This window comes from Mobula birostris, chromosome 1 (genome assembly GCF_030028105.1).
Source record: "Mobula birostris isolate sMobBir1 chromosome 1, sMobBir1.hap1, whole genome shotgun sequence".
Lineage (NCBI taxonomy): Eukaryota > Metazoa > Chordata > Chondrichthyes > Myliobatiformes > Myliobatidae > Mobula > Mobula birostris.
The window spans coordinates 238785817-238809381 of NC_092370.1; the positions used below are offsets into that span (position 1 = coordinate 238785817).

At 42.4% G+C, this 23565-nt stretch overlaps 1 protein-coding gene across 2 annotated transcripts in view; it reads left to right on the forward strand.

The window, feature by feature from the left end:
- Positions 1 to 23565, forward strand: part of ccdc85ca (coiled-coil domain containing 85C, a) — a 299180-nt gene that overhangs the window by 164707 nt on the left and 110908 nt on the right. For both annotated transcript variants that reach the window (XM_072274234.1, XM_072274242.1), the window contains exon 2: positions 13285 to 13361. In XM_072274234.1, coding sequence (XP_072130335.1) covers positions 13285 to 13361 — 77 coding nt within the window. The remainder of the gene's footprint in view (positions 1 to 13284; positions 13362 to 23565) is intronic.

A 23565-nucleotide genomic window follows, 5' to 3' on the forward strand; every position in this document is an offset into this window, starting at 1 on the left:
GAGAAATTAATGTTCGTGCTGTCAGCTTGGAGGCTACCTAGGTGGAATACGAGGTGTTGCTCTTTCCAGCCTGAGAATGGCCTTACCGTGGCAGTACAGGAGGCCATGGAAAGCCATGTCAGAACGGCAATGGGAAGTAAAATTAAAATGGGTGGCCAGTGGGAAATCCTGCCTGTCATCACAGATGGAGTGAAGATGCTTGACGATACAGGGGTAAAGAGTCTTTCTGAACTTTTCCTGCTTCCTTATAGAAGTGAACAGGACAGGCCTGACTCCAGGATAAAAATGCCAAGGGTATTTCCATTCCACTGTCCACGTCAGCTCCTAACTGATAGGTGCCACTTCACACGATGCCAATACAGCTCGAGGCGACAAAGTTCAGAGTTCGGTTCTGAGGCCATCTGTAAGAAGTTTGGACCTCCTCCCTGTAAGCGCAGAGGTTTCCTCCAGTTGCTGCAGTATCCTCCCATATTCCAAAAACGTAACGGTTAGGAGGTTAATTGGCCATTGTAAATTGCCCTGTGATTAGTCTAGGGCTAAATAGGTGTGTTGCTAGTTGGTGCGGCTCATTGGGCAGGAAGGGTCTGTTCCACAGTGTATCTCTAAGTAAAAATAAGCACCACGCCTCCTGTAGTATTTTAATGATCTGTTTTAAAACATTACATAATGAAGGAAGAGGGCGAAGTTCATTCCTTTATCCAGTGGTATGTAGTAGAAGGAGTTGTCAGACTATGCAGTAGAGATGTTTATTAAGCAGTTGAAAGTCAACACAAAGGAATATCCAGCAGGTCCCTCAGTCTAGAGCATTAACCCTTTCAGAACCAGAATCAGATTTACTATTACTGACTTGGATGAGGTGAAATTTGTTATTTTGTGGTAGCAATTGAGAGCAAATTTAGAGTTACTCTTAAGTTATGGAAAGAAGTAAATAGTGCAAAAGAAAAGGGATAATGAAGTACTGTTCATGGGTTCTTGGACTATTCAGAAATCTGATGAATGAGGAGAAGAAGCTGTTCCTAATTCACTGAGTGTCATTCTTCGGGATTCTGCACTCTTCCCCGATGGAAGTTATGAGAAGAGAGAGTGTTCTGGATGGTGAGGGTCCTGAGTGAAGGAGTCTACTTTCCTGAGGCATTGTCTCTGGTGGAACAACTCTCTCGAGCATCTTGTGATCCTTTTTGCATTGGAGCTTCCATACCAGGCTCCACCGCACATGCATAGAAACTTATAAAATCTGGTTAAACACCAAACCTCAAACTCCTATTCAAGTTCAGGGCTTTTTATTACCTTGCCATGAATGATGCTTTTTTTAGAGACGGAAGGATAGCTGTCAGTAACAGTGTTGAAAGCAAAATATATTTCATTTGCCTTGGGAGGAAAGGTGAGAAGGGCACACCTCAACCACTCCACCCCAAAGAAACCTTAATATCAATAAAACAGTTCAAGAGAAAGTCTTGTATTTATATCGTTGTTTCCATTAACCTTAGATGTCCTGAAGCAGTCTAGCCGGTGAAATGCACTTTAAAATCAGAGTCAACGTAAATTTGTTATCAAGGCGCGTAAATGTCACCATCTACCTTGAGATTCAGTTTCTTGTGGACATTTACAGGAAAATAAAGAAATACAATAGAATTTTTGAAAAACTATACATAGAGAAAGGCTGACAAACTACCAATATGCAGAAAAGGACAAATTATGCATTAAATGAACCAACAAACGAACAAATAGATAAATAAACAAACAAACACAGAGACAGATAGATTGATAGGATAATAAATAAATCAGTGGATGAATGAACGTCAAGGAATAAATCCATAGATGATAAATTAATAGATAAATGATACATACAAAATTAATAATTAATAAATGGATTAATTAATAAATAAGTGAGTTCATGAATTGTAATAGTTCAGAAGAGGTATACCTAGTAGTTTTGTGAGCTGTGCACAAAATGTCATCATATATCGCCAGGCATGAATACAAAATAGGAAACAAAGCAGTCTCTTCCAAGAGTGATTCGTTCAGGCTTTTCCAGTCTTTCTTCTTGTTTCAAGGCTTCAACAGCAGCGACCCGCCTTGCGGTTCAGTACTTCTCATCAAAAGAAACAGGGAGTGCCTAACTTCCTTTGCTCCACCAGTAGTAGCAGATGTCCTCATCTGCCTTATCTCTAGGGTCTGTTCTCCTCCCCAGTCTTCTCTGTTTCTTTATCTCTTTTACTACTTTTAAGATGATGTAGCTCACACCATTCACTAGCCTTTTGGCCACTCATCTGAATGTTTCCTTCTCTGGTGTGGTATCTGTTTGCTAGAGCCCTTGTAAGCATTCAGAATCACAAGGTCCTTAAATTGTATTGAGGTGGCCATTCAACACATTGCATCTGTACCAGTTCTGTGTAAAGTAACTCAAACTATCCACTCCCTTATCTCTTACCCATAGCCCTGCAACTTGTTTTCAATCTATTTCCTTTTGAAAGCACTAATTGATTTTTCTTACACCACCCCATAGGCCATGAGTTCCAGGTCGTTACTACATGCTGTATGAGAAAAAGAATATTTTCCGCACCTTCCCCTTTCCACTATTGCCCAAAGTTTAAAACCTTGTGTTCCCCATGCTCCTTGAAACACTGTAATGAGTAATAGCTTATGTTCATGTACCTTATCTGAACCAGTCATGAGCCAGTATATTTTTATCAAATCTTTCTTTGCTTCAAGGAGAACAGCCCTTCACCTCTCCACTGAAACCACTTCACTGCCTTGAAGTGCCAGCAGAACTGTGCATTACTGCTTTACATCCTGACTAGAGAACTCTAAAGCTAGTGTGTGCCTTGAACCAATTTATACTTTGTTGTTTAACCAGAGGGTTCAGCTCCAATGAATGGACATATCGAATCCCTAGTTCTATATATTTTGTGAGTCTTAATTTCATTTTGAAGAGATTCTGCAGAAGCTGGAAATCCAGAGCCACACACGCAATAGACTGCTTATTCCTCTGTAAAGGCTGTATGACCTGAGTTTCTCCAGCATTTGTGTGTGTTATTCATTTTGAATTTATCTAATATTTGCATTGACCAAGAGATGATCAACAAAACTATGTAGATCATCACATAGTTATACACTTTACATCTTTTGTTCCACTTCAAGACAAGTCACTTCTTATTGTCATTTCGACCATAACTGCTGGTACAGTACACAGTAAAAACGAGACAACATTTTTCAGGACCATGGGACAATACAAAAACTACACTGAACTACATAGAACAACACAAAAACTACACTAGACTACAGACCTACCAACGACCGCATAAAGTACACAGAACAGTGCAGGCATTACAATAAATGATAAACAAGACAATAGGCACAGCAGAGGGCAGTAGGTTGGTAGTCCGATGGCTTGGGGGAAAAACTGTTACCTAAATAAACAGCTGAATGTCCGGGATTCCGTCCGTTTCTGTACTCCCGCTGAGTATTTCTTGTGAAACCTATGATCTTATTGAAACTGACTGTATGTTTCTAAAGAGCACCTCATTGGCTAAAACTCACATGAGCCTGGAGATTACCGTCATGGTGTGCTCTCGGAGGGCTGGACCCATTTGCGGAGGAAAAGCTGGATTTCTCTGTCATGGGGGTCACTGGCACTGACACAACCCAAGAGCAGGCTCACAACTCCAGGAGTGGAGGAACGGCAGAATCCCACAAAGAGACAGAAAAGAGAAGTTATACATAGGAACGCCAACAAAGCCTGAGAGGAACAACTGGGCAACACTGCGAGACAATCATTCTCATAGAATGTAGGAAACCTGTGCCAGTCACAATCAACTTGAGCAGATTAAATTAAAAACACAAGGGCTTAATGGCTCTAGTGAAGATAACGATTAGTAAGTACATGTGCTGAAGAACCCCAGTAGCTCAATGTTCCACAGCAAGCCACAAAGGCCATAGGGCTCATGACAATTATGGATGTTTCTTCTGGCTGGGACATCTGAAACTAGGGCTCATAGTTTGCAAATAAGCAAGCAGCCAATCAGGATGGAGATGTAGAGGAAATTCATTCCCACAGAGGATTGTGAATCTTTGGAATTCTACATATATCGGGGATGACCGTGAAGATTCAGTTGCTGGGTATATTTAGGAGAGTGATTGATGGATTTTAGAATACTTAAGGAATCACGGGCTATGAAGATACCGTAGCAAAGTGGCTTCAACACACCCAATGACAGATTGGGAAAAAGGACCAAGTATTCAAACATTTCCTGTTTTTACTTTTGATTGTATTTCTTTTGATTTAAAAGAGTATTTTTGTTACAAGTTTTGAATGCTGCAAACATGAACATCTTGAATTATTTTGAGGGGAGAGTTGTTATGTTATCAAGGTTGTTGAATATTGGATGTCCGGAAGAAGGGTCTCGGTCCAAAATGTCAACTTTTTTTCATTTCCATAGATGCTGCCTGACTGCTGAGTTCCTCCAGCATTTTGTGTGTGTTGTTGAATATGGGAGCTGAATAGCTCAGTATTTGCAACCGCTTGTAACTTCAAAGTTCAAAGTAAATTTATTATCAAAGTACATATATGTCACCATATACAATCCTGCAATTCATTTTCTTGTGGGCATACTCAATAAGTCCATAATAGAATGATAACCATAACAGAATCAATTAAAGACTGCACTGACTCAGAGATTCAACTAGTGTGCAAAAGTCAATGAACTGTGCAAATACGTGAAGAAAGAAATAATAATAATAAATAAATAATCAATAAATATTGAGAGCATGAGATGAAGTGGTCTTGAAAGTGAGTCAATAGGTTGTGGGAACATTTCAATGGTGGGGCAAGTGAAGTTGGGTGAAGTTATCCCCTTTTGGTTCAACAGCCTGATGGTTAAGGGGCTGTAACTGTTTCTGAACCTGGTGGTGTGGGTCCTGAGGTTCAAACCATAGCTCCTGATGGGAGAAGCTGTGGTCAGTGTGCCACAGGGGCAGTTTGTATTCCTTCCAGTTTAAATTCTCATCAAAATGCTGCCTTTATTTCACTGTTGTACTGATGCCAGAATTTTGTGCCTCTGGCACTAACAACGTGGTGTTAATATAAATGGAAAAGCCTGACAATGAGAAGGAATAATGGCCAAGTCATGAGGTGTGGTTTGTACTCTTGTTCCATCAAAAGCACAGCTCTGTGAATCGGTGGGAATATTTCTCCAGTTCACACCCCATCCTGCTTGCTTGAGTTTTAACAGTAACATAGCACACAAGAAGTTTCCATGGAAAGAGTGGTGCATGTCTGATCTGCTGAGTAATCCCAGTTTTCATTTCATTCTTCAATTTTGGTGCATTTCAGTCCATCTGCCCTACAAAGAATGAGACAGTTCAAGATTTAGATTTATTTATCATATCCACATCGAATATTAAAAGCAAGCTACAAAGCCTCAAGCCCACAGGCCTGAGCCAATATTGGTGCATCTGGAGATTCAAAAAGCAATAACTGACTAAGTCATGATGCTGAGAGGAGATTAGTCAAATATTGGTACTTTCTTGATGGGATGTTTGATGTGAGAAACTGCGTGGCTGGGTGGGCTGCAAACTTTCGAATTCTCTAACTTAGTTTCTCAAGGTCTATGCTACTAGAATCAGGAAAATTATGTCATTGAATCATAGAACATTACAGCACATAACCAGGCCCTTTGGCCCATCTAGTCTATGCCAAACCATTAATCCACCTAGTCCCATCGACCTGCACCCGGACCATAGCCATCCATGCATCTCCCATCCACATAAAGCAAATACCTAAATTCCTCTTAAGTGTTAAAATCGAATCCACATCCATCATTTGCACTGGCAGCTTGTTCTGCACTCTCACCACCCCCTGAGTGAAGAAGTTCCTCTTTATGTTCCCCTTAAATATTTCACCTTTCACCCTTAACCCATGACCACTAGCTTTAGTCTCATCCAACCGCAGTGAAAGAACCCTCAATCCTTTATATTCTAGGTAATAAAGTCCTAAACTGTTCAGCCTTTCCCTATAACTCAGGTCCTGGCAACACCCTTGTCAATTTTCTTTGTACTCTTTCAATTTTATTTACATCTTTCCTTTAGGTAGGTGACCAAAGCTGCAGAAAATACTCCAAATTAGGCTTCACCAATGTCTTATACAACTTCAACATAACATTCCATCTCCTGTGGTAAATACTTCGATTTATGAAGGCCAATGTGCTAAAAGCTTTCTACCTGTGACACCACTTTCAAGGAATTATAGATCTGTATTCCCAGATCACTCTGTTCTACGCACTCCTCTGTGTCCTCCCATTGTCCATGAAAGTCCTACCCTTATTGGTCCTCCCAGGGTGGACCACCTGACAGGTGCCTGCATTAAATTCCTTCCACCATTTTTCTGAAGCTTCCTTTCAAAACCTTCAGGAAACACAAAGGCATGATCCACTTGGGAAAGGTAGTGTTTCTGTACAGGAATGGAATAATGTGTGGGATGTCAAGATGTATCCTGTACTGTTTCATAACTATAGTCAGTAGTGGCTGAGAAGGATTATGGAATTACAGAGTGAGAATGCATGGGAACAGATCCTTTGGTTCATCTTGTCCACGCCAGCCAAGTTGTCGAACTGAACTGGTCTTATCCCATCAAACTTTTCCCATCCATGTAACTGTCTGATTTAGTGAATGATGCCCTTTGGTCATGGATTTGCCAGCTCATAGAGGTATTCCGCCAACTGGCACAATCTGGATTGCAGGAGTACGCGCTGAGGGACACACTGAGGCTTGTTGCAGCCACCACAGGGTCTCGGTGAGGAAGGACCGCAGTGTAGGGCTCTTCTGCTACTGGAGAAGGAGGGGCCAGGTTAGGTAAGGAAGCCTCTCAGTTATTGAAGAGGTGTAGCCCCCAAAGGACCACATGAGTAGCAGCAGTGCTACTCATGTGCAGGAAAGTAATAGAACAATACTGAAAGCATTGGCAATGAATGCAAAGCATTAAAAGGCATTGCACGTCTTATTCTTGTAAACTGTTTTTTGAATTATAGTCATGGAAAATTACAGCACAGAAACAAACCCTACTGCCCTTCTGGTCCATGCCAAACAATTTAAATTGCCTTGTTCCATTGGCCTGCACCTGAACCATAGCCATCCATACCCCTCTCATCCATGAATCTGTCCAAACTTGTCTTAAATGTTGAAATCAAAGTCACATCCACCACTTGTGCTGGCAGCTTGTTCTATACTCTCACGATCCTCTGATTGAAGTAGTTCCCCCTCATGTTCCCTTAAATGTTTCACCTTTCAACCTCAATCCATGACCTCTAGTTGTAGTCTCACCCAACCTCAGTAGAAAAAGCCTGCTTGCATTTACCCCTCATAATTTTGTGTAACTCTATCAAATCCTCCCTCAGTCTTCTACACCTAGGGAATAAAGTTCTAACCTATTCAATCTTTCCTTATAACTCAGCTCCTCCAATCCCGGCAATATCTTTGTAAATTTTCTCATCATCATCTTTCCTGTAGGATGGTGACTAAAACTGCACACAATACTCCAAATCAGGCCTCACCAACATCTTATACAACTTATGTCTCTGCTCTTGTACTGAATACTTTGATCTAAGAGTTATCACAATGTTGGGAGTGTTCTGTTTTAAATGTAAGTTTATGTTTTTCTTTAAAGTTGACTATTATTACTGTTTATTCTTGCATGTTCGTTGGGTGAGAGTGCCTGGTGACAGAATGAGTTGGAAGTTTTTAAACAACTTTTGTCTCTGAGTGATTTCAGGATAAAATATCAGTAGGTTTTGAGAGGCTTTTATAAAGGGTAAGGGGACTGTCAATCAGGTACAGTGTTCAGCTGAGGCCTCTCTGACTTGTTATGTTGGGTATATGATTCCTAAAACAGCCCCTTGACAGGAGCAAGGCAAATTTCCTGTCCAATTCTGGCAGGTGTTGAGATCGATTATTGATAATTAAAATGTTGCTGTTCTCACGCAGTTGCTCTTGAATTTATCGCTGTCTTTATGATACAATAACAAAGGCTCCCTCTCTGAACAACTTTATTGATTGCAAAACTCCAGAGATCATGTGATGCATTACAGAACTCTATCTTCCGTACTTACACCGTTGTTTATATGTAGCAATGTCCCTTTAGAACAGAGATGAGGAGGAATTTCTTTGGCTAGAGGGTGGAGAATCTGTGGAATTCATTGCCGCAGAGGCCAGGTCATTGGGTATATTTAAACTGGAGGTTAATGCATTCTTGATTAGTGAGGATGTGAATGTTTACAGGGAGAAGGTGGGAGAAGGCGGTTGAGAGGGATAATGATGGAATAATAGAGCTGACTGGGCTGAGTATAATCCTGTGTCTTATGGTTATACAACTGTAAAACTGTCTTCTCTGATGACTAATCACTTTTGTGTGAAAAATGTGGAACTTCACACTAATTTTCCCTGCCCCTTTTCATTAGAATAAAAATGGGGTGGCAGAGTAGTGTAGTGGTTAGCACAACGCTTTAACAGTACCAGTGACCTCGGTTCAGTTCCTACCGCTCCCTGTAAGGTGTTTGTACATTCTCCCCTTGACTGCGTGGGTTTCCTCCGGGTACTCTGGTTACCTCCCACAGTCCAACGACGTACTGGTTGGTTAGTTGGTCATTGTAAATTGACCTGTGATTAGACTACAGTTAAAATGGGGAATGGCTGGATGTCGGGGCTCGAAGGGCTGGAAGGGCCTGTTGATTCACTGAGATTTATTAAGTTTCAGGTTTGTTCATTTATTTATCACATGTACATTGAAACATACGGTGAGACGTGCCATTTGCGATAAGAACCAAAATAACCAAAATTGTGTGCAGTTTTGGTCCCCTAAGGAAAGACATTCTTGCCATAGAGGGGGTACAAAGAAGGTTCACCAGATTGATTCCTGGGATGCAGGACTTTCATATGATGAAAGACTGGGTTGACTAGGCTTATACTCGCTGGAATTTAGAAGATTGAGGGGGGATCTTATTGCAACGTATAACATTCTAAAGGGATTGGACAGGTTAGATGCAGGAAGATTGTTCCTGATGTTGGGGAAGTCCAGAACGAGGGGTCACAGTTTGAGGATGAAGGGGAAGCCTTTTAGGACCGAGATGAGGAAAAACTTCTTCACACAGAGAGTGGTGAATCGGTGGAATTCTCTGCCACAGGAAACAGTTGAGGCCAGTTCATTGGCTATACTTAAGAGGGAGTTAGATATGGCCCTTGTGGCTAAAGGGATCAGGGGGTATGGAGGGAAGGCTGGTGCAGGGTTCTGAGTTGGATGATCAGCCATGATCATACTTAATGGTGGTGCAGGCTCGAAGGGCCGAATGGCCTACTTCTGCACCTATTTTCTATGTTTCTATGTTTGTATAACAAGGATGTGCTGGGGGCTGTCCGCAAGCGTTGCCACACATTCCGGCACCAGCAGTGTGCCCACCACGCTCAGTAGAGTTCAAATTAATTTCACTGACTTTCTGAAGCACTCATCACTAAATCGCATACTTGGCTCATGCTGTGGCAGAGAAATTTCTCCCAAGCTTGGTAAAAGAACCTCCTAAGAGGACCACAACCTTGACTAGGGTTTGGAGGCCTGCGCGTCTCAAAGACATGCAGAGCGATGTTGGCTGGAGTCAGAGCTTTATGCTTTGGCTCTTGGTAGGGTCACCCATGTCAAACAGGTCAAAGGGTAGAGGCCAGGCTAAGAGTGGTCCACCAATCATCCAGGTTCAGGGGTGCAACTCAGGACTAACAACCCTGAATGGTATAAGAAATGTTACAGAAACTGCAAGGAAAAGTCCTTCTATATCTGTGTGCGACTGTATGGACAGACAGAGACGGAGGACTTCATTGCTGGCCTAAGCACCAGTGGCATAAAGGGCAGTAGGTAAGTTAGAAAAACAAACTGCAGTTTGTCTGTATTGACTATAGTGAAGAAAGGCTAATCGAAGGTTATTCTGGCCTGTTTGCAGAGGATGCAATTATTTATGCCTTTACTCAGTTCATAATCCCTCACACTGCATGTTATTTTCAAATTCCCGTTCCGGTAGGTTTCTGGCAAGCCTTCAGACCACAGTTCATTCTTTCATATTTCAGTGAAACTCTCCATTTTTTCTTCATACACATTATTGTTTTTAGGATGTGAGCATCGCTGGCCCATCTGTTATTTGCCTATCCCACATTGTGGGTGAGTGAATTGTAGGCTTTAAAATTAGTGTATCTGATCTCGGCCTGAAACATCGACTGTGAATTCACCTCCATAGCTGCTGCTCTGGCATTTTGCGTGTGTTGCTCTGGATTTCCAGCATCTGCACAAGCTCTTGTGTTTAGAAACAAAGATAAATTGTGTGGCTAGCTGGGAGGCTGCAAATAGTGATGTTGCAAATAGTGTACTTGGTGGTATTGATCATTGCATTGGGAAGTATGTCTTGTGTGCCTTTTGTAGATGGTATAAACTGCTTTCTATGGGATGCAGTTGTGGTTTGCTGAGATGGGATTTTGTTGCTTCACCTTGGCAGCTTTGTCTTAGGGCTGCGAACAGGCTGTTTGTGATCAAAGAGTACAGGGCAGAAAATGTCTCACTCTTCCCTCGTAGGTTGGAGGAGCAACTCTTCATAGGTACATTGTGTCTTGTACTTCAGTACAAAGGTAACAATAAATGATCGCAATAATCAACTGGTTAACATTAACAATCTTGTGCTTTCCCGACGTATATGATGAATAAACTGTTCTTGGGGTTCCAGCCGTGTACAGGTGTTGAATATAACTGACATTTCGATGACAAACTCTGCCATTTTCATCAAGGGTCATCCTTGATGAAGGAGGCAGAGTTTGTCATTGAAACACTGGACATAACTGATACCTGTACCCGGCTGGAAAACCGAGAATCATTTATTCATCATGTTAACATCAACATTTGGAATATGTTCAAGTTCATATTCCATCTGGGTATTTTCCAACCTGGTGGCATGAACATTGATTTCTCCAAATTATGGAAATTTCCCCCACCCCTCTTCTTCTATTCCCCACTCTGGCCTCTTACCTCTTCTCCCCTGCCTATGGTAATGTTACAGCTATATAAGACCTTAGTTAGTCCCCACTTGCAGTTCTGGTCACCTCACTACAGGAAGGATGTGGATACTATAGAGAGAGTGCAGAGGAGATTTACAAGGATGTTGCCTGGATTGGAGGGCATACCTTATGAGAATAGGCTGAGTGTATGTGGCCTTTTCTCCCTGGAAAGATGAGTGATGGAAGATGAGAGGTGACCTGATAGAGGTGTATAAGATAATGAGAGGCATTGATCATGTGGATAGTCAGAAGCTTTTTCCCAGGGCTGAAATGGCTAACAAGAGGAGGCATAATTTTAAGATGCCTGGAAGTAGATACAAGGGGGTTGTCAGGGGTAAGTTTTTCCACACAGAGGGTGGTGGGTGTGTAGAATGCACTGCCAGCAATGGTGGTAGAGGTGGATACACTAGGGTCTTTTAAGAGACACTTGGATAGGTACGTGGAGCTTAGAAAAATAGAGGGAAATTCTAGGCAGTCTGGCCCACCTGCCAAACACCTCCCCCTGGATCCCCTCCTCCTTCCCTTTCTCCTATGGTCCACTCTCCTCTCCTCCTAGATTCCTTTCTCTCCAGCCCTTGACCTTTTCCTCCTGTCAACTCTCAGCTTCTTACTTCATTCCCCACCTCTAGCTACCTGGCTTCACCTGTCACCTTCTAGCTTCTAATCCTTTCCCTCCCTCCCTCCACCCATATTCTTATTGTTGCATCGTCCCTCTTCTTTTCCAGTCTTTCTGAAGGGTCTCAGTCAGAAATATCAATTGCTTATTCATTTTTGTAGATGTTGCCTGACCTGCTGAGTTCCTCCAGCATTTTGTGTGTGTTGCACTGGATTTCCAGCATCTGCAGATTCTCATGTGTTCATTCTTCACTTGTTGGGAGGCATTACATTATGTCACCAGGCCTTTCACTAAAAGCCCAAACAGTTGGAGCTGAGGGCTGAGGTGTTCGGGCCTACTCTGGAGCAAATTTCATCACGCATTGCTCCAGGGAGTTCAGGCAAATTGAGAAGTAGTCTTCAACCGGAAATATTAAGCTTCCCTTGTTTTTATGGCGCTGAGATTTTGTAGATCAGATTGATAAGCTTGTGCTGTATCTCACTGAAAGCTATAAATTTGACCCAACTGTGATTGCATGAAAAGGATTTTGTGGCCCATGTTTCACATTGTCAATTTGATTGACTTCTCATGAAGTCTTTTCAATGTCCCTTTACCAAGGCCTGCTGAACATGTTGGAGTGGAATTTTGTCTTGAACAGCAGGTCAGAACTGGAGTAGTGCATTAGTGAGTAACAAAGCCAGAAACAGGCCGAGCGACTAATGGAAAGCCAATGTGAAGTCAGAGCCACCCATGTTCCTAGTCCATCAGAGGTTTTCCGAGTGACTGAAATTCCTTTGAGAATAATATTCAGCAGTTATCAAGGAAAGGGATTCTTCTTTCACTTTTTTAAGTGCAAAATCTGCACTTCTCAGTTTAAAGGTCTATGAGAAGAAGCAGAATGTGAAGGTGTTCTAACAGCATTGGACAGATTAGAACCAGTTACCATTGTTTGGGGTGTCCAGTACCAGGGGTCCGAGTGCAAGGATAAGAGTTGATAAGACTGACATGAGGAGATTTTCTTTTCACCTGGACAATGATGAATGTGTAGAATTCTCTACCACAGGAAGCAGTTGAAGACAAATCTTTAAGTCCATTCAACAAGGCAGCTGGATATTTTTCTTGGTGCTACAGAGATCGAAAGATATGGGAAGAAAGCTGGAACAGAATATAGATGAAAGTGTCCTAAATATGGATGATAAGTAATGATATTGAATGGGAGAGCAGATCTGACTGGTTGAAATGCTTCCTGTTTCTATTTTTTTATGTATGAGGTGATGAGCTGTCAGGCTGATCAACACCCATTAATCCGCCCCTCCACCAATATATTCACAACATCTCACGTCAATTTATGTACATATAATTAATCTTTATATAAAACTTGTACATTGTGTTTTATAGGATTGCATTTATATTTATTGTGTTCTTTTTTGTTTCTTTATTGTGTTTTTTATGCTTATTGTGTCTTTTTGTGCTGCATCAGATCTAGAATAACAATCGTTTTGTTCTCCTCTATGCTTGTGTTCCAAAGAGTGACAATAAACAATCTCGAATCTTGAATCTTGAGATTCACCCAACAGATCTCTGTTAATCACTCCTATCTTGTTCTTTTGCAGACCCTGCCTCAGCCTACATCAGACAACTGGAAAACAAAGTCAAGTTTCTGGAGGAAGATAATAAGATCTTATCACAGGTATAATTTTCTTAATCCTCCAAAGTCCTCATTGATGTAATGTACAGCAAGCTTTTTACCCCATCCAGTTGTAGCAGCAGCCTACGGATCCTACGGGATAAACTTCGCATTTTAGCCCCATTGATTATTTACTTATTGAGATACAGCCACGTTGAGCCACGCTGTCCAGCAATCCCCCAAGTTAATCCTAGCCTAATCATGGGACAATTTACAATGACCAATTAACCTACCAACCAGTACATCTTTGGACTGCAGGAGGAAACCGGAGCACCCGGAGGAAACCCACGTGGTCACAGGGAGAACGTACAAATTCCTTACGCGCAGCAGTGAGAAATGAACCCAGGTCGCCTATACTGTAAAGTGTTGTGCTAACAACTACGCTCCTGTGCCACCCTACCCAACATGCCCCACCCAACTCTTAATCATTTTGCAAGCAGCCCTGTCGCCCAATAAATTGCCTGGCTCCATCATCGTCATGTCACTGACCATTCTTTCCTCATCAAACACACTTCTCCTCCTTCGCCTCTTCAACGCCCGTCGCAGTAGCTTTATCAATCCATCATATTAAACTTCTCCTGTGTAGTATAAACCCACTTGTGAGATTCTGAATCAGAATCAGGTTTAATATCGCTGGCACGCGTCATGAAATTTGTTGTTTTGCGGCAGTGTGTGAAGCCTTTGTTGGATGGGGCCAACACTGGATGCTGCATTCTAGCTGTCTGTGCACATGCAAGCTAGTATGCCAGCCGGGCACGATGATATGAAGGGCAGCATCAGGCTCCCCGTCTCCACACAGCTGATGAATCCAAAGGAACAGCAGAGACCAATAGAGTTTGGGACCAGCAGCTTCGCAGGAGTTGCCAGTCAGTGTTGAACTCAACGCAGGACTGCCTTAGGGACTCCAGCTCCGCATTTTTCCTTCAGCATTTACTCCCGAAGCCTTCCCCAGGAGTGGGTGTAACTGCAAGGCAGCGGAGGGTTGAGATCTGAGTTTTCCTTCTCTTCGAGGAGTTGCCAACCACAGCTGGCAGCAATGCAGTGCATACATAATTTAAAAAAAAACTATTAATTACAATAAGAAATATTCATAATTTTATGTATATAAATTAAGTAAATAGTGCAAAAGAGAGCAAAAATAAGAAAAAAAAATTTGAGGTAGTATGCATGGGTTCATTGTCCATTCAGAAAACTGATGGCAAAGCTATACCTGAAATGTTGAGTGTGTGACTTCAGGCTCCTGCACTTCTTCCTTGATGGTGGCAGTGAGTAAAGGGCATGGCTAGGATGATGGGGGTCTTTAATGACGGATACTACCTTTTTGAGGCTTTGCCTTTTGAAGATGCCCTCGATGCTGGAGAGTCTAGTGCCAATGATGGAGATGGCTGACTCTGTAACATTCCCGTGCAGTGGCCCCTCCGTGCCAGATAGTGATGCAATCAGTTAGATTGCTCTCCACCATACATCTGTAGACATTTCCAAGTGTCTTTGGTGACATACCAGTTCTTCTCATACACCTAATGAAATATAGCTTCTGTTGTGCCTTCTTTGTAATTGTATCAAAAGTTGGGCCCAGGATAGATCCTCAGGGATGTTGACACCCAGGAATTTGAAACTGCTCACCCTTTCCACTGCTGATCCCTCCATGAGGACTGGTGTGTCATTATGGAAGTAGGGCTACCCGGATCTTACAAGAAATAACACAATCAGAACGAAAAGAGCAAAGCCCATCGTCTTGCAAAGTGATCAAAATGGATGTAGGTTGCTATTGTGAGGGCCTGTGTGGTTCTGTGTCGCAGACAGATGGGTATGTGTACGAAGTTCAAAGTAGATTCATTATGAAAACATATATATTTCACATTCAGCCCTGAGATTCATTATTTTGTAGGCATTCACAGTAGAACAAGGAAATACAATAGAATTAATGAAATACTACAAACAACCTTTTCATGAATTATTTATAAGGACACCTGATTACTCTCTTAATGATGTACCAACAGAACATCTGGACTACCTTTCAACTCCCGCTCTATGTCTTTACTCAGGAATGAACCAGTTTCCAGTGACATTCAGTGTCCTGAGTAAAAAGTGAGAGGGTTTCAGGTAAATCCCTCTCAAGGAGCTCCTCTGGACTCAGTAATTTTTGAATCCAAAAAGATGTATTTGTAAAACTTTTTTTTCCCTGTAGATGTCCTACATCATAACGAAAAATTTAAAATTTGCACCCAGAACATCTTAAAACCATAGACGTAGGAGCAGAATCATTCCATTTGGCCCCTCGAGTCTGTTCCAGCTCCTAAAGATGGTTGATTTTTTTTCCCTCTCAACCTCATTCTCCTCCCTCCTCTCTCATCCTTTAGAAATCAAGAATCTATCAATCTCTGCTGTAAATGTACCCAATGACTTGGCCTCCACAGCCAATGGAGGACAAGAACACAAGAAGTAGACCACTAGGCTCTCAAGCCTACCCTGCCTTTCAAGGTGATCATAGCTGACCTCAGCTTCTCTTCTGTGCTATTTCATAGCCTTCAATTTCTTGATCTTTCAAATAATTCTCTATCTCCACCTGAAATATTTCTAATTGGCTGGGGGTCAGAGAATTTCAGAGATTTGCTCACTACAAGAGGAGAAATTTCTCTACACTTTAAGGGATACGTCTCTCACACTTTATTCCAGTTGCCGCGGGCAACACAAATCCCGCAGTCAAAATTACCAACACAGATTGATTCCATTTTCAGATTGTTTTTCGTGGGATTTTGCTGTACATAAAATAGCGATCAGGTTTCCTGTATTGCAGGGATCATAAGGCTCTCATTAAAGATAAATTGCAGGATGATGTGATGAAGCAGTGAAAGGTGAAGTAGAACTGCAAGTCTTTCTTTCTCTGCCTCTCTCCTTCCATGTGTGTGAATAATAATCCCTTGGGTATTGAAATTACTGGCCATGGTCAGAAGATAATAAACTGTAAGGGAACAATGTGCCTCAGGGATATCCATTCACTCACCAATCATGCACACAAAAGCTGCCACAAAATTGTAGGTAACATGGCAGCTGTCTGAATATATTCAAAACATTATGCTTTTATGTGGCTTCAGCTCTAACATTCCTGCCGCCCAATTATAAATGGACACTATTTTTCCCTCAGTGGGTTACTTGCATTAAGGAATAAGATGCCCCGTCATATTTGGATCTGTCGGCCAACTTTGAAGACGGATAGGCGATGGCGAGAATATCCGAACTGAAGTGAATGCATGCTTTGCTTCACCCAGCTTATCACTGTGAAAGGATTTTCGATCTGTGATACCGCCGATTTCATTTTACAGACACTTTGTTTCAACTGCGGGATACTACAAGAGAATGCCAACTAAAGCTCCTCCAGCCTGTCCTCCACAGGCTTATGCATCAGGAAATGAGCTGTCAATGCTTATTTTCCCAGTGTGACATTTCCTCTTGCTCAATGGTACATCATCCTCATTTTGAACAGCTGAAAATACTCTCTGTAGGTATCTTGCAAGTATAGAAGGACGTCTCACTATTACCAAGGAGTAAAAAGAAAGCGTTAATATTTCAGCTCCATGACCTTTTAAAGTTCAAAGTAAACTTATTATCAAAGTACATATATGTCACCATATACAATCCTGAGATTCATTTTCTTGCAGGCATACTCAAAAAATCTATAGAATAATAACTGTAACAGAATCAATGAAAGACCACACTGACTTCGGCATTCAACGAGAGTGCAAAAGACAACAAGCTGTGCAAATATCAATAGTAAATAAGCAAACAAACAAGCAAGCAATAAATGTGAGTCCATAGGTTGAGGGAACATTTCAATGATGGGGCAAGTGATGTTGAGTATCGTCTTCCCCTTTGGTTCAAGAGCCTGATGGTTGAGGGGTAATAACTGTTCCTGAATCTGGTAGTGTGGGTCCTGAGGCTCCTGTACCTTCTTTCTGATATCAGCAGTAAGAAGAGAGCATGTCCTGGGTGGTGGGGGTCCCTGATAATGGATGCTGCTTTCCTGCAGCAGTGTTTCAGGTAGATGTGCTCAATGGTTGGGAATGTTATCTGTGAAGGACTGGGCCATATCCACTTCTTTTTATAGGACTTTCCATTTAAGGGCATTGGTGTTTCCATACCAGCTGTGATGCAGACAGTCAGTATACTCTCCACTGCATGGTAGAAGTCTGTCAAAGTTTTAGATGTCATGCTGAATATCCGGAAATTCCTAAGGAAGTAGAGGCACTGATGTGCTTTTTTGTAATTACTCTGCTCCATTGAGGGCTGTAAGATTGATTCTTCAGTCCCCCGACACATCCTGCTTACAATAGTTTTGCTCTATAGTTTTGATTTTCTGTCTCTACAACATTTTTCTGTCACCTATAACTGGCCACTCCACGTAGCTGAGATAGGCAGATGAACAGAGAAGAAGAGATCATAAGCACAAGGAAGTCTGCAGATGCTGGAAATCCAGAGCACCGCACACACAAAATACTGGAGAGACTCAGCAGGTCAGACAGCATCTATGGAGATGAATGAACAGTTGATGTTCCGGGCCAAAAAATATCTCCAATCACGCCCAGGTCCTTCAGAGTCATCGAGAGGACATGGCCACAATCATCATGAGGAAATGTTAGAGATGGATTGGGCAAGTAGTGAGGAGAGAGGACAACACAATCATCAAGACAGCACTTCACTGGATGCGTGAAGGGTGGAGGAAATGTGAGAGATTAAAGACAACTTGGTGCCGTACCATAGAGGCAGAAGTGAAGACCCTGAACCTCACCTGGAGCACAATGGAGAAAATGGCCAAGGACCTTCATTTGCCCTCTTAAACGCCAGTGCCATATTGAGCAGTAAGTAAGTAATAATGAGACACTTCACAAGGCATTGAAGGGTACAATCCAATGCAGTTCTCATTTGAATATTTGCTACTACCACCAAGATCTGCTCCTGCAGTGGCCCGACCCAGGCTCGCACCCTAGGATTCCATGCTCAAAGCAGCGTCCCTCCTACTCGTCGTGGCATAGTCACTGTGGGCTTCCTACCTTGACTGCCGGCAGCAGCCAGGTATGGGCCAGATGCTCCAGCACCATCCATTTTCAGAACTAGTTGTTTTGGCTGTGTGGATGGGCAAAACTGTTGGCATGAATATAGTGGGCCAAAGGCTGTGCTATAGAATTCTTTGGCATCTTGCAAAGGAAAGGCAGCACTTCTGTAGCGCTGCTCCCAATCTTGGAACCTCCCAAAGCATTAGACATGCATTAAAATTGTTTTCAAGTACAGTCACTGTTTGAAATCTCTCAGAAATAGGAACCTGATATCTAGGTATGGTGATATTTATTGAAGGGTAAGCAGGCTGCTCCCCTGAGTGGACAGGTGAACCCTTTGATTAACCCTTTATCAGAAAGTTTGATTCACAAAAATTAGCATTGGTATTTTCTTGATCTGTGGCTCTGATAGCAACATAGATTTTGGGAATGGCAGCATTGGTGGAACTCTGGATTGAAGACTCCAGTTAAAATCCCACTGCAGCAGATACAGAATTTAAATTTTGTTCATTTAAGAACCTGGAGATTAACCAGAACCAGAAATGGTAACCATGAAAATCTGTTGAGATCCAATCGTCTGATCCTGTCTGCATTCTTACCTAGTCGGACTTGGACCCACAATGATGAGGTTGTTTGGCTATGAACTACTTTCAGAAATGTTGTAGCAAGCCTCCCAAGTGTCCCAATCTACCAGAACTCCTTATTGAACTTCCTTCATCATTCCTTGGTGCCAGTCCTGAACCTTTCCTCCCACCAACTTCACTGGAAGAACCTCAGTGATCCTGGAAAACAGTTTACCACTCCTGAGGATAGATACTAAATATTGACCTCACCAGCAAAGCCCATGTCCCATAAAAAAAATTTCCTTCTAAACTATTTTCTTATATCTCCAGCAAAATATTATGTAGAAAGGCAGGATGGTGGATGTTAGTTGAAGAAGCCATGAGGCACCCACATGTGCACTGAGAAGGAAAGCATTGGCTAGCTTCATTTTTCCACCCTGCTCTGTAGATGAGACAAACTTCTCCCGGATACTTCCCACCCATGAATGGATTTCTTAAACACACTGCACTTAGAATCAGATTCATGATCACTGTCTTATATAGTGTGAAATTTGTAGCTTTGCAGCAGTGGTACAATGTGTGAAATCACTATAATTTAGAAAAGAAGAAGTGTAAACAATAAAGAATAACTTTAATGCGTTTATAGACCATACAGAAATGTGATGGCGGAGGGAAGAGTGAGAATCATTCAGCGTGGCTTTTGAGGCTCCTGCACCTCTCCCCCAATGATATGAATGGGAAGAGGAGAGGGCATGGCCCAGATGGTGAACATACTTCAACATGGGTGCCACTTGCTTGGGGCACTAAGTCTAGAAAATATCTTCGATGGTAGGGAGCAGTTAAAGCTGACTGGGTCTGCAACCCTGTGCAGCCTCTTGCGATCCTGCGTAGAGGCTGCTCGGACAACCTCAAACAGACCAAGCACGGAGAGTTATCCTGTATGATGCGTCTTCTGATCCAATCCAATACTAATGTGTAAAAAGTTGAAGAATTGTATGCAATCCTTTATTAATAACAAACAATCTTGTAGCGATGAAACTGGTGGATACAATTTCGACTTCAACAGTTAAAAGAAATTTGGATAGTTACATGGATGGGAAGGGTATGGAGGGCTATGATCTGGGTGCAGATCGATAGGACTAGGCACAGTCTAGATGGGCCAAAGGGCCTGTATCAGTTTTCTATGACTCTATAACTCTAATATTGTATCCGTTTCTGGGATAACTTTTATTCTTGAACTACCCCTTTTATATCTTTTTATTAAAGCATTTCTGATTTATGAGGTCAAAGGTTGCGTACTGACCCCGCCTTAAAACATTTTGATCAGCCACCTCACAAAAATATATCGCTGTCTTTAAATTAAATATATGTATCTATTTAGCAAGGTAAGTTTTGGATTTAACCCAAAGAAGTTGCTCATCAATTTGTCCCTCAGCCATCGGCCTGAACCTCATCAATCCTGTGGAGATGTGCAAAAATGTCAGGGTGAAGGGAAAGGCCTCATTTATTACAGCCATTGGTCTGCTAAGGCCTGCAGGCTCAGTGTCAGTGGCAGTGCTGTGACTAGTTTATTGGCTGCAGGCAACCAATCAGATCTCATTGTCTGTATGACCTTGATGCCTTTGATGCTGCCTTTACTAATGGTGACATATTGGATTTTTATCTAATCGACTGACATTGCAAAGCAGTACAGCATTAGCAGCAGGAGAAACAGAAGTGAAACGCATGCTTATTCTTGAGAGGAAAAGAGTAGGCCATCTTTTGATTTATTTATTTTAAATACTTCAAAGTTCAAAAGTTCAAAACACGAGAAAATCTGCAGGTACTGGAAATCCAAGGCAATACACACAAAATGCTGGAGGAACTCAGCAGATCAGGCAGCATCTATGGAAATAAATAAACAGTCAATGTTTTGGGCCAAGAACCTTCTTCAGGACTGGAAAGGAAGGGGGAAGATGGCATAATCAAAAGGTGGGGGAGAGGAAGGAGGCTAGCTGGAGAAAGGTCAAGGGCTGGAGAAGAAAGAATCTGATAGGAGAGGAGAGGGGATCATAGGAGAAAAGGAAGGAGGAGGGGTCCCAAGGGAAGTAATAAAGTTCAAAGTACAAAGTGCATTTATTAATGAAGTATGGATGCAACCTTGAGATTCAGCTTCTTGTAGACTGGCACAAAACAAAGAAACACCATAGAACCCATGAGTCTTGAGCCTCCAAAGTAATCGAATCTTGCAGCCTAGTTATGATCCTGATTGTTCAGTTTTAGTTTTAGTTTGATGGCGAGCTGTTGGGTGTTGTAAACCATGTCTTTTTGTAAATAATAATTTTATGGTTGTTTGCATTCTCTGAATTCTGAATTATATCAAATCACAGGACAGTTTCCTGTCATCACAACTTAATGTCAAGGGTTGCACTTTGCGCTAGACGTCAGTATTACTCCCACTGGCTTGTGAACAGGGGACCTATTGGGCTTCAAAGTTCCAAGCATATTTATTATCAAAGTATGTATAAATTATACAACCCTGAGATTTGTCTGCTTACAGGCAACCACAAAACAAGAAACCAGAAAGAAACCAATTTTAAAAAACACCAACACCCAATGCGCAGAGAGAGAAAAAACAAATCGTGTGAACAATAAAGCAAGCATCAGTTTTGAGAAACAAACTTGAGTCCATAAACCCGAAGCCCAGAGCAGCCGGGGTAGGCCCACAGCCTCAGCCTCAGTTCATCACACAGTGGGGCAAATTGCTGCCAAGCTCACAGACACTAAGTCCAAAGCAGCCGAGGCACAACACAGCCTCAATCTTAGAACCGAGGAGAGCGGAGTAAAACGTCGTGGAGCAGAACTGGCCCTGACCCTCACCTCCAGTCCTGACTCTCTGCCTTTTCAGTTCATCTGGTCCAGTGTTTAAATTGCCCAAGCACTGGGTCATCCCCCTGCACTCAGACCCGGGCACTGCCGCAGTGACACACTCTGGACTGGCCCATACTCGACCTTTCTAAATTGGCTCGGTGCTTAGGTGGATCCAACTGGAAGTTTACGATGGTTTAAGAAGACTGAGAAGGTTCGAAGGGGGCATTGACAGGGTAAACACTGTGAGGATGTTCCCTCTGCTCAGATTATAGAGACCTTACTCAGGACTGAGACAAAGGTATTTTTCTCTCTGCAAATTAGGTTAATTTATTTCTTTGTTTTTATTGAGATATAGTAGAATAGGCCCTTCTGACCCTTTGAACCACACTGTCCATCAATCCCCTGATTTATCCCTAACCTAATCATGGGACAATTCACAATGACCAATTAACTTACCAACCGGCACGTCTTTGGACTGTGGGAGGAAACCAGAGCACCCGGAGGAAACCCACATGGTCACGGGGAGAAAATATAAGCTCCTTGCAGGAGGCAGCAGGAAATGAAGTTGGGTTGCTGGTGATGGTAAAGCCTTGTGCAAACCACTATGTTACTGTGCCAGGTATTAATTGTAGTAACATTACTTTTATGTGTTGAGTGTGTGAGTTATATGTACTGTGTTGTGCACCTTGATTCACAGGAACTTTGTTTCATTTGGCAATATACAGTACACGTATATGGCTGAAGGACAATAAACTTGAACTTGATCCAACTTTGGGAAGAGGGGTGAAAGAAACCCTGATGAATTTCTGTTCAGTAATGCACACAGCAGTTAGAAGTGGAAGGAGGGGAAGCACGCCAGCCATTTGTGTCCCGGATGATGGCAATCTGTCTAAGAAGCACTTATGTCCAGTGCACTTGCTGTGGAGAGCTCTGGATAGATCACACTTTGCATTTGAACCAGTAAGCTAGCTCATTATGGTTCCTAGGTTAGGTTGTATCTGAGTTAGTATAAATAGATTTGACAAGAGGAATAATGGGCTGCATTTAATTAAATGGGAGATAATTTGTAACTGTCAAACTTCAGCTAGGCATAGATGACCTGCTGCCACCCACAGATCAAACTGAACCTCTGCATTTGACATCCCATCTCAGGGATACAGAGGCAATTCCATTACCCTCCAGTCGGTCATCTACAGTACCCAATGCTAATTCATGTACGTACATACCTAACATTAACTTCAGGAGACACTATCCAGATTTCCCTTTATAGATTCAAGTTCGATAAATGAATTTTCCACTGAAGCCCTTTTAGTATTTAAGGTGGAATAATCTATCTTCCTTTTAGTTTTCCAAATTGGTTTATTAATGTCACATACTGGGGTACAGTGGGAAACGTGTCTTGCATACCACTCATACAGAACTATTCATTACAACGGCAATAGGGCCTCAGTTGACTGGCGTCAACCGTGGATGCTGTATCCTTACCGTCTACGGAAGTCGGGGCAGCACGATCTGCAGAGCGAGCTTTGTCCATGCAGCAGGCACCCGCTCTCCACGCAGCTGATGAATCCAAGGGAATGGCAAAGATCTATACAGTTTGACACCAATGGCATTGCTGGGGTTGCCAGTCAGCATTGGACTCAGCGTAGGACTACCCTAGGGACTCCAGCTCCGGATTTTTCCTCGGCATTTACTCCCGTAGCCTTCCCCATGAGTGGGTATAACTGCAAGGTCATGGCGGTT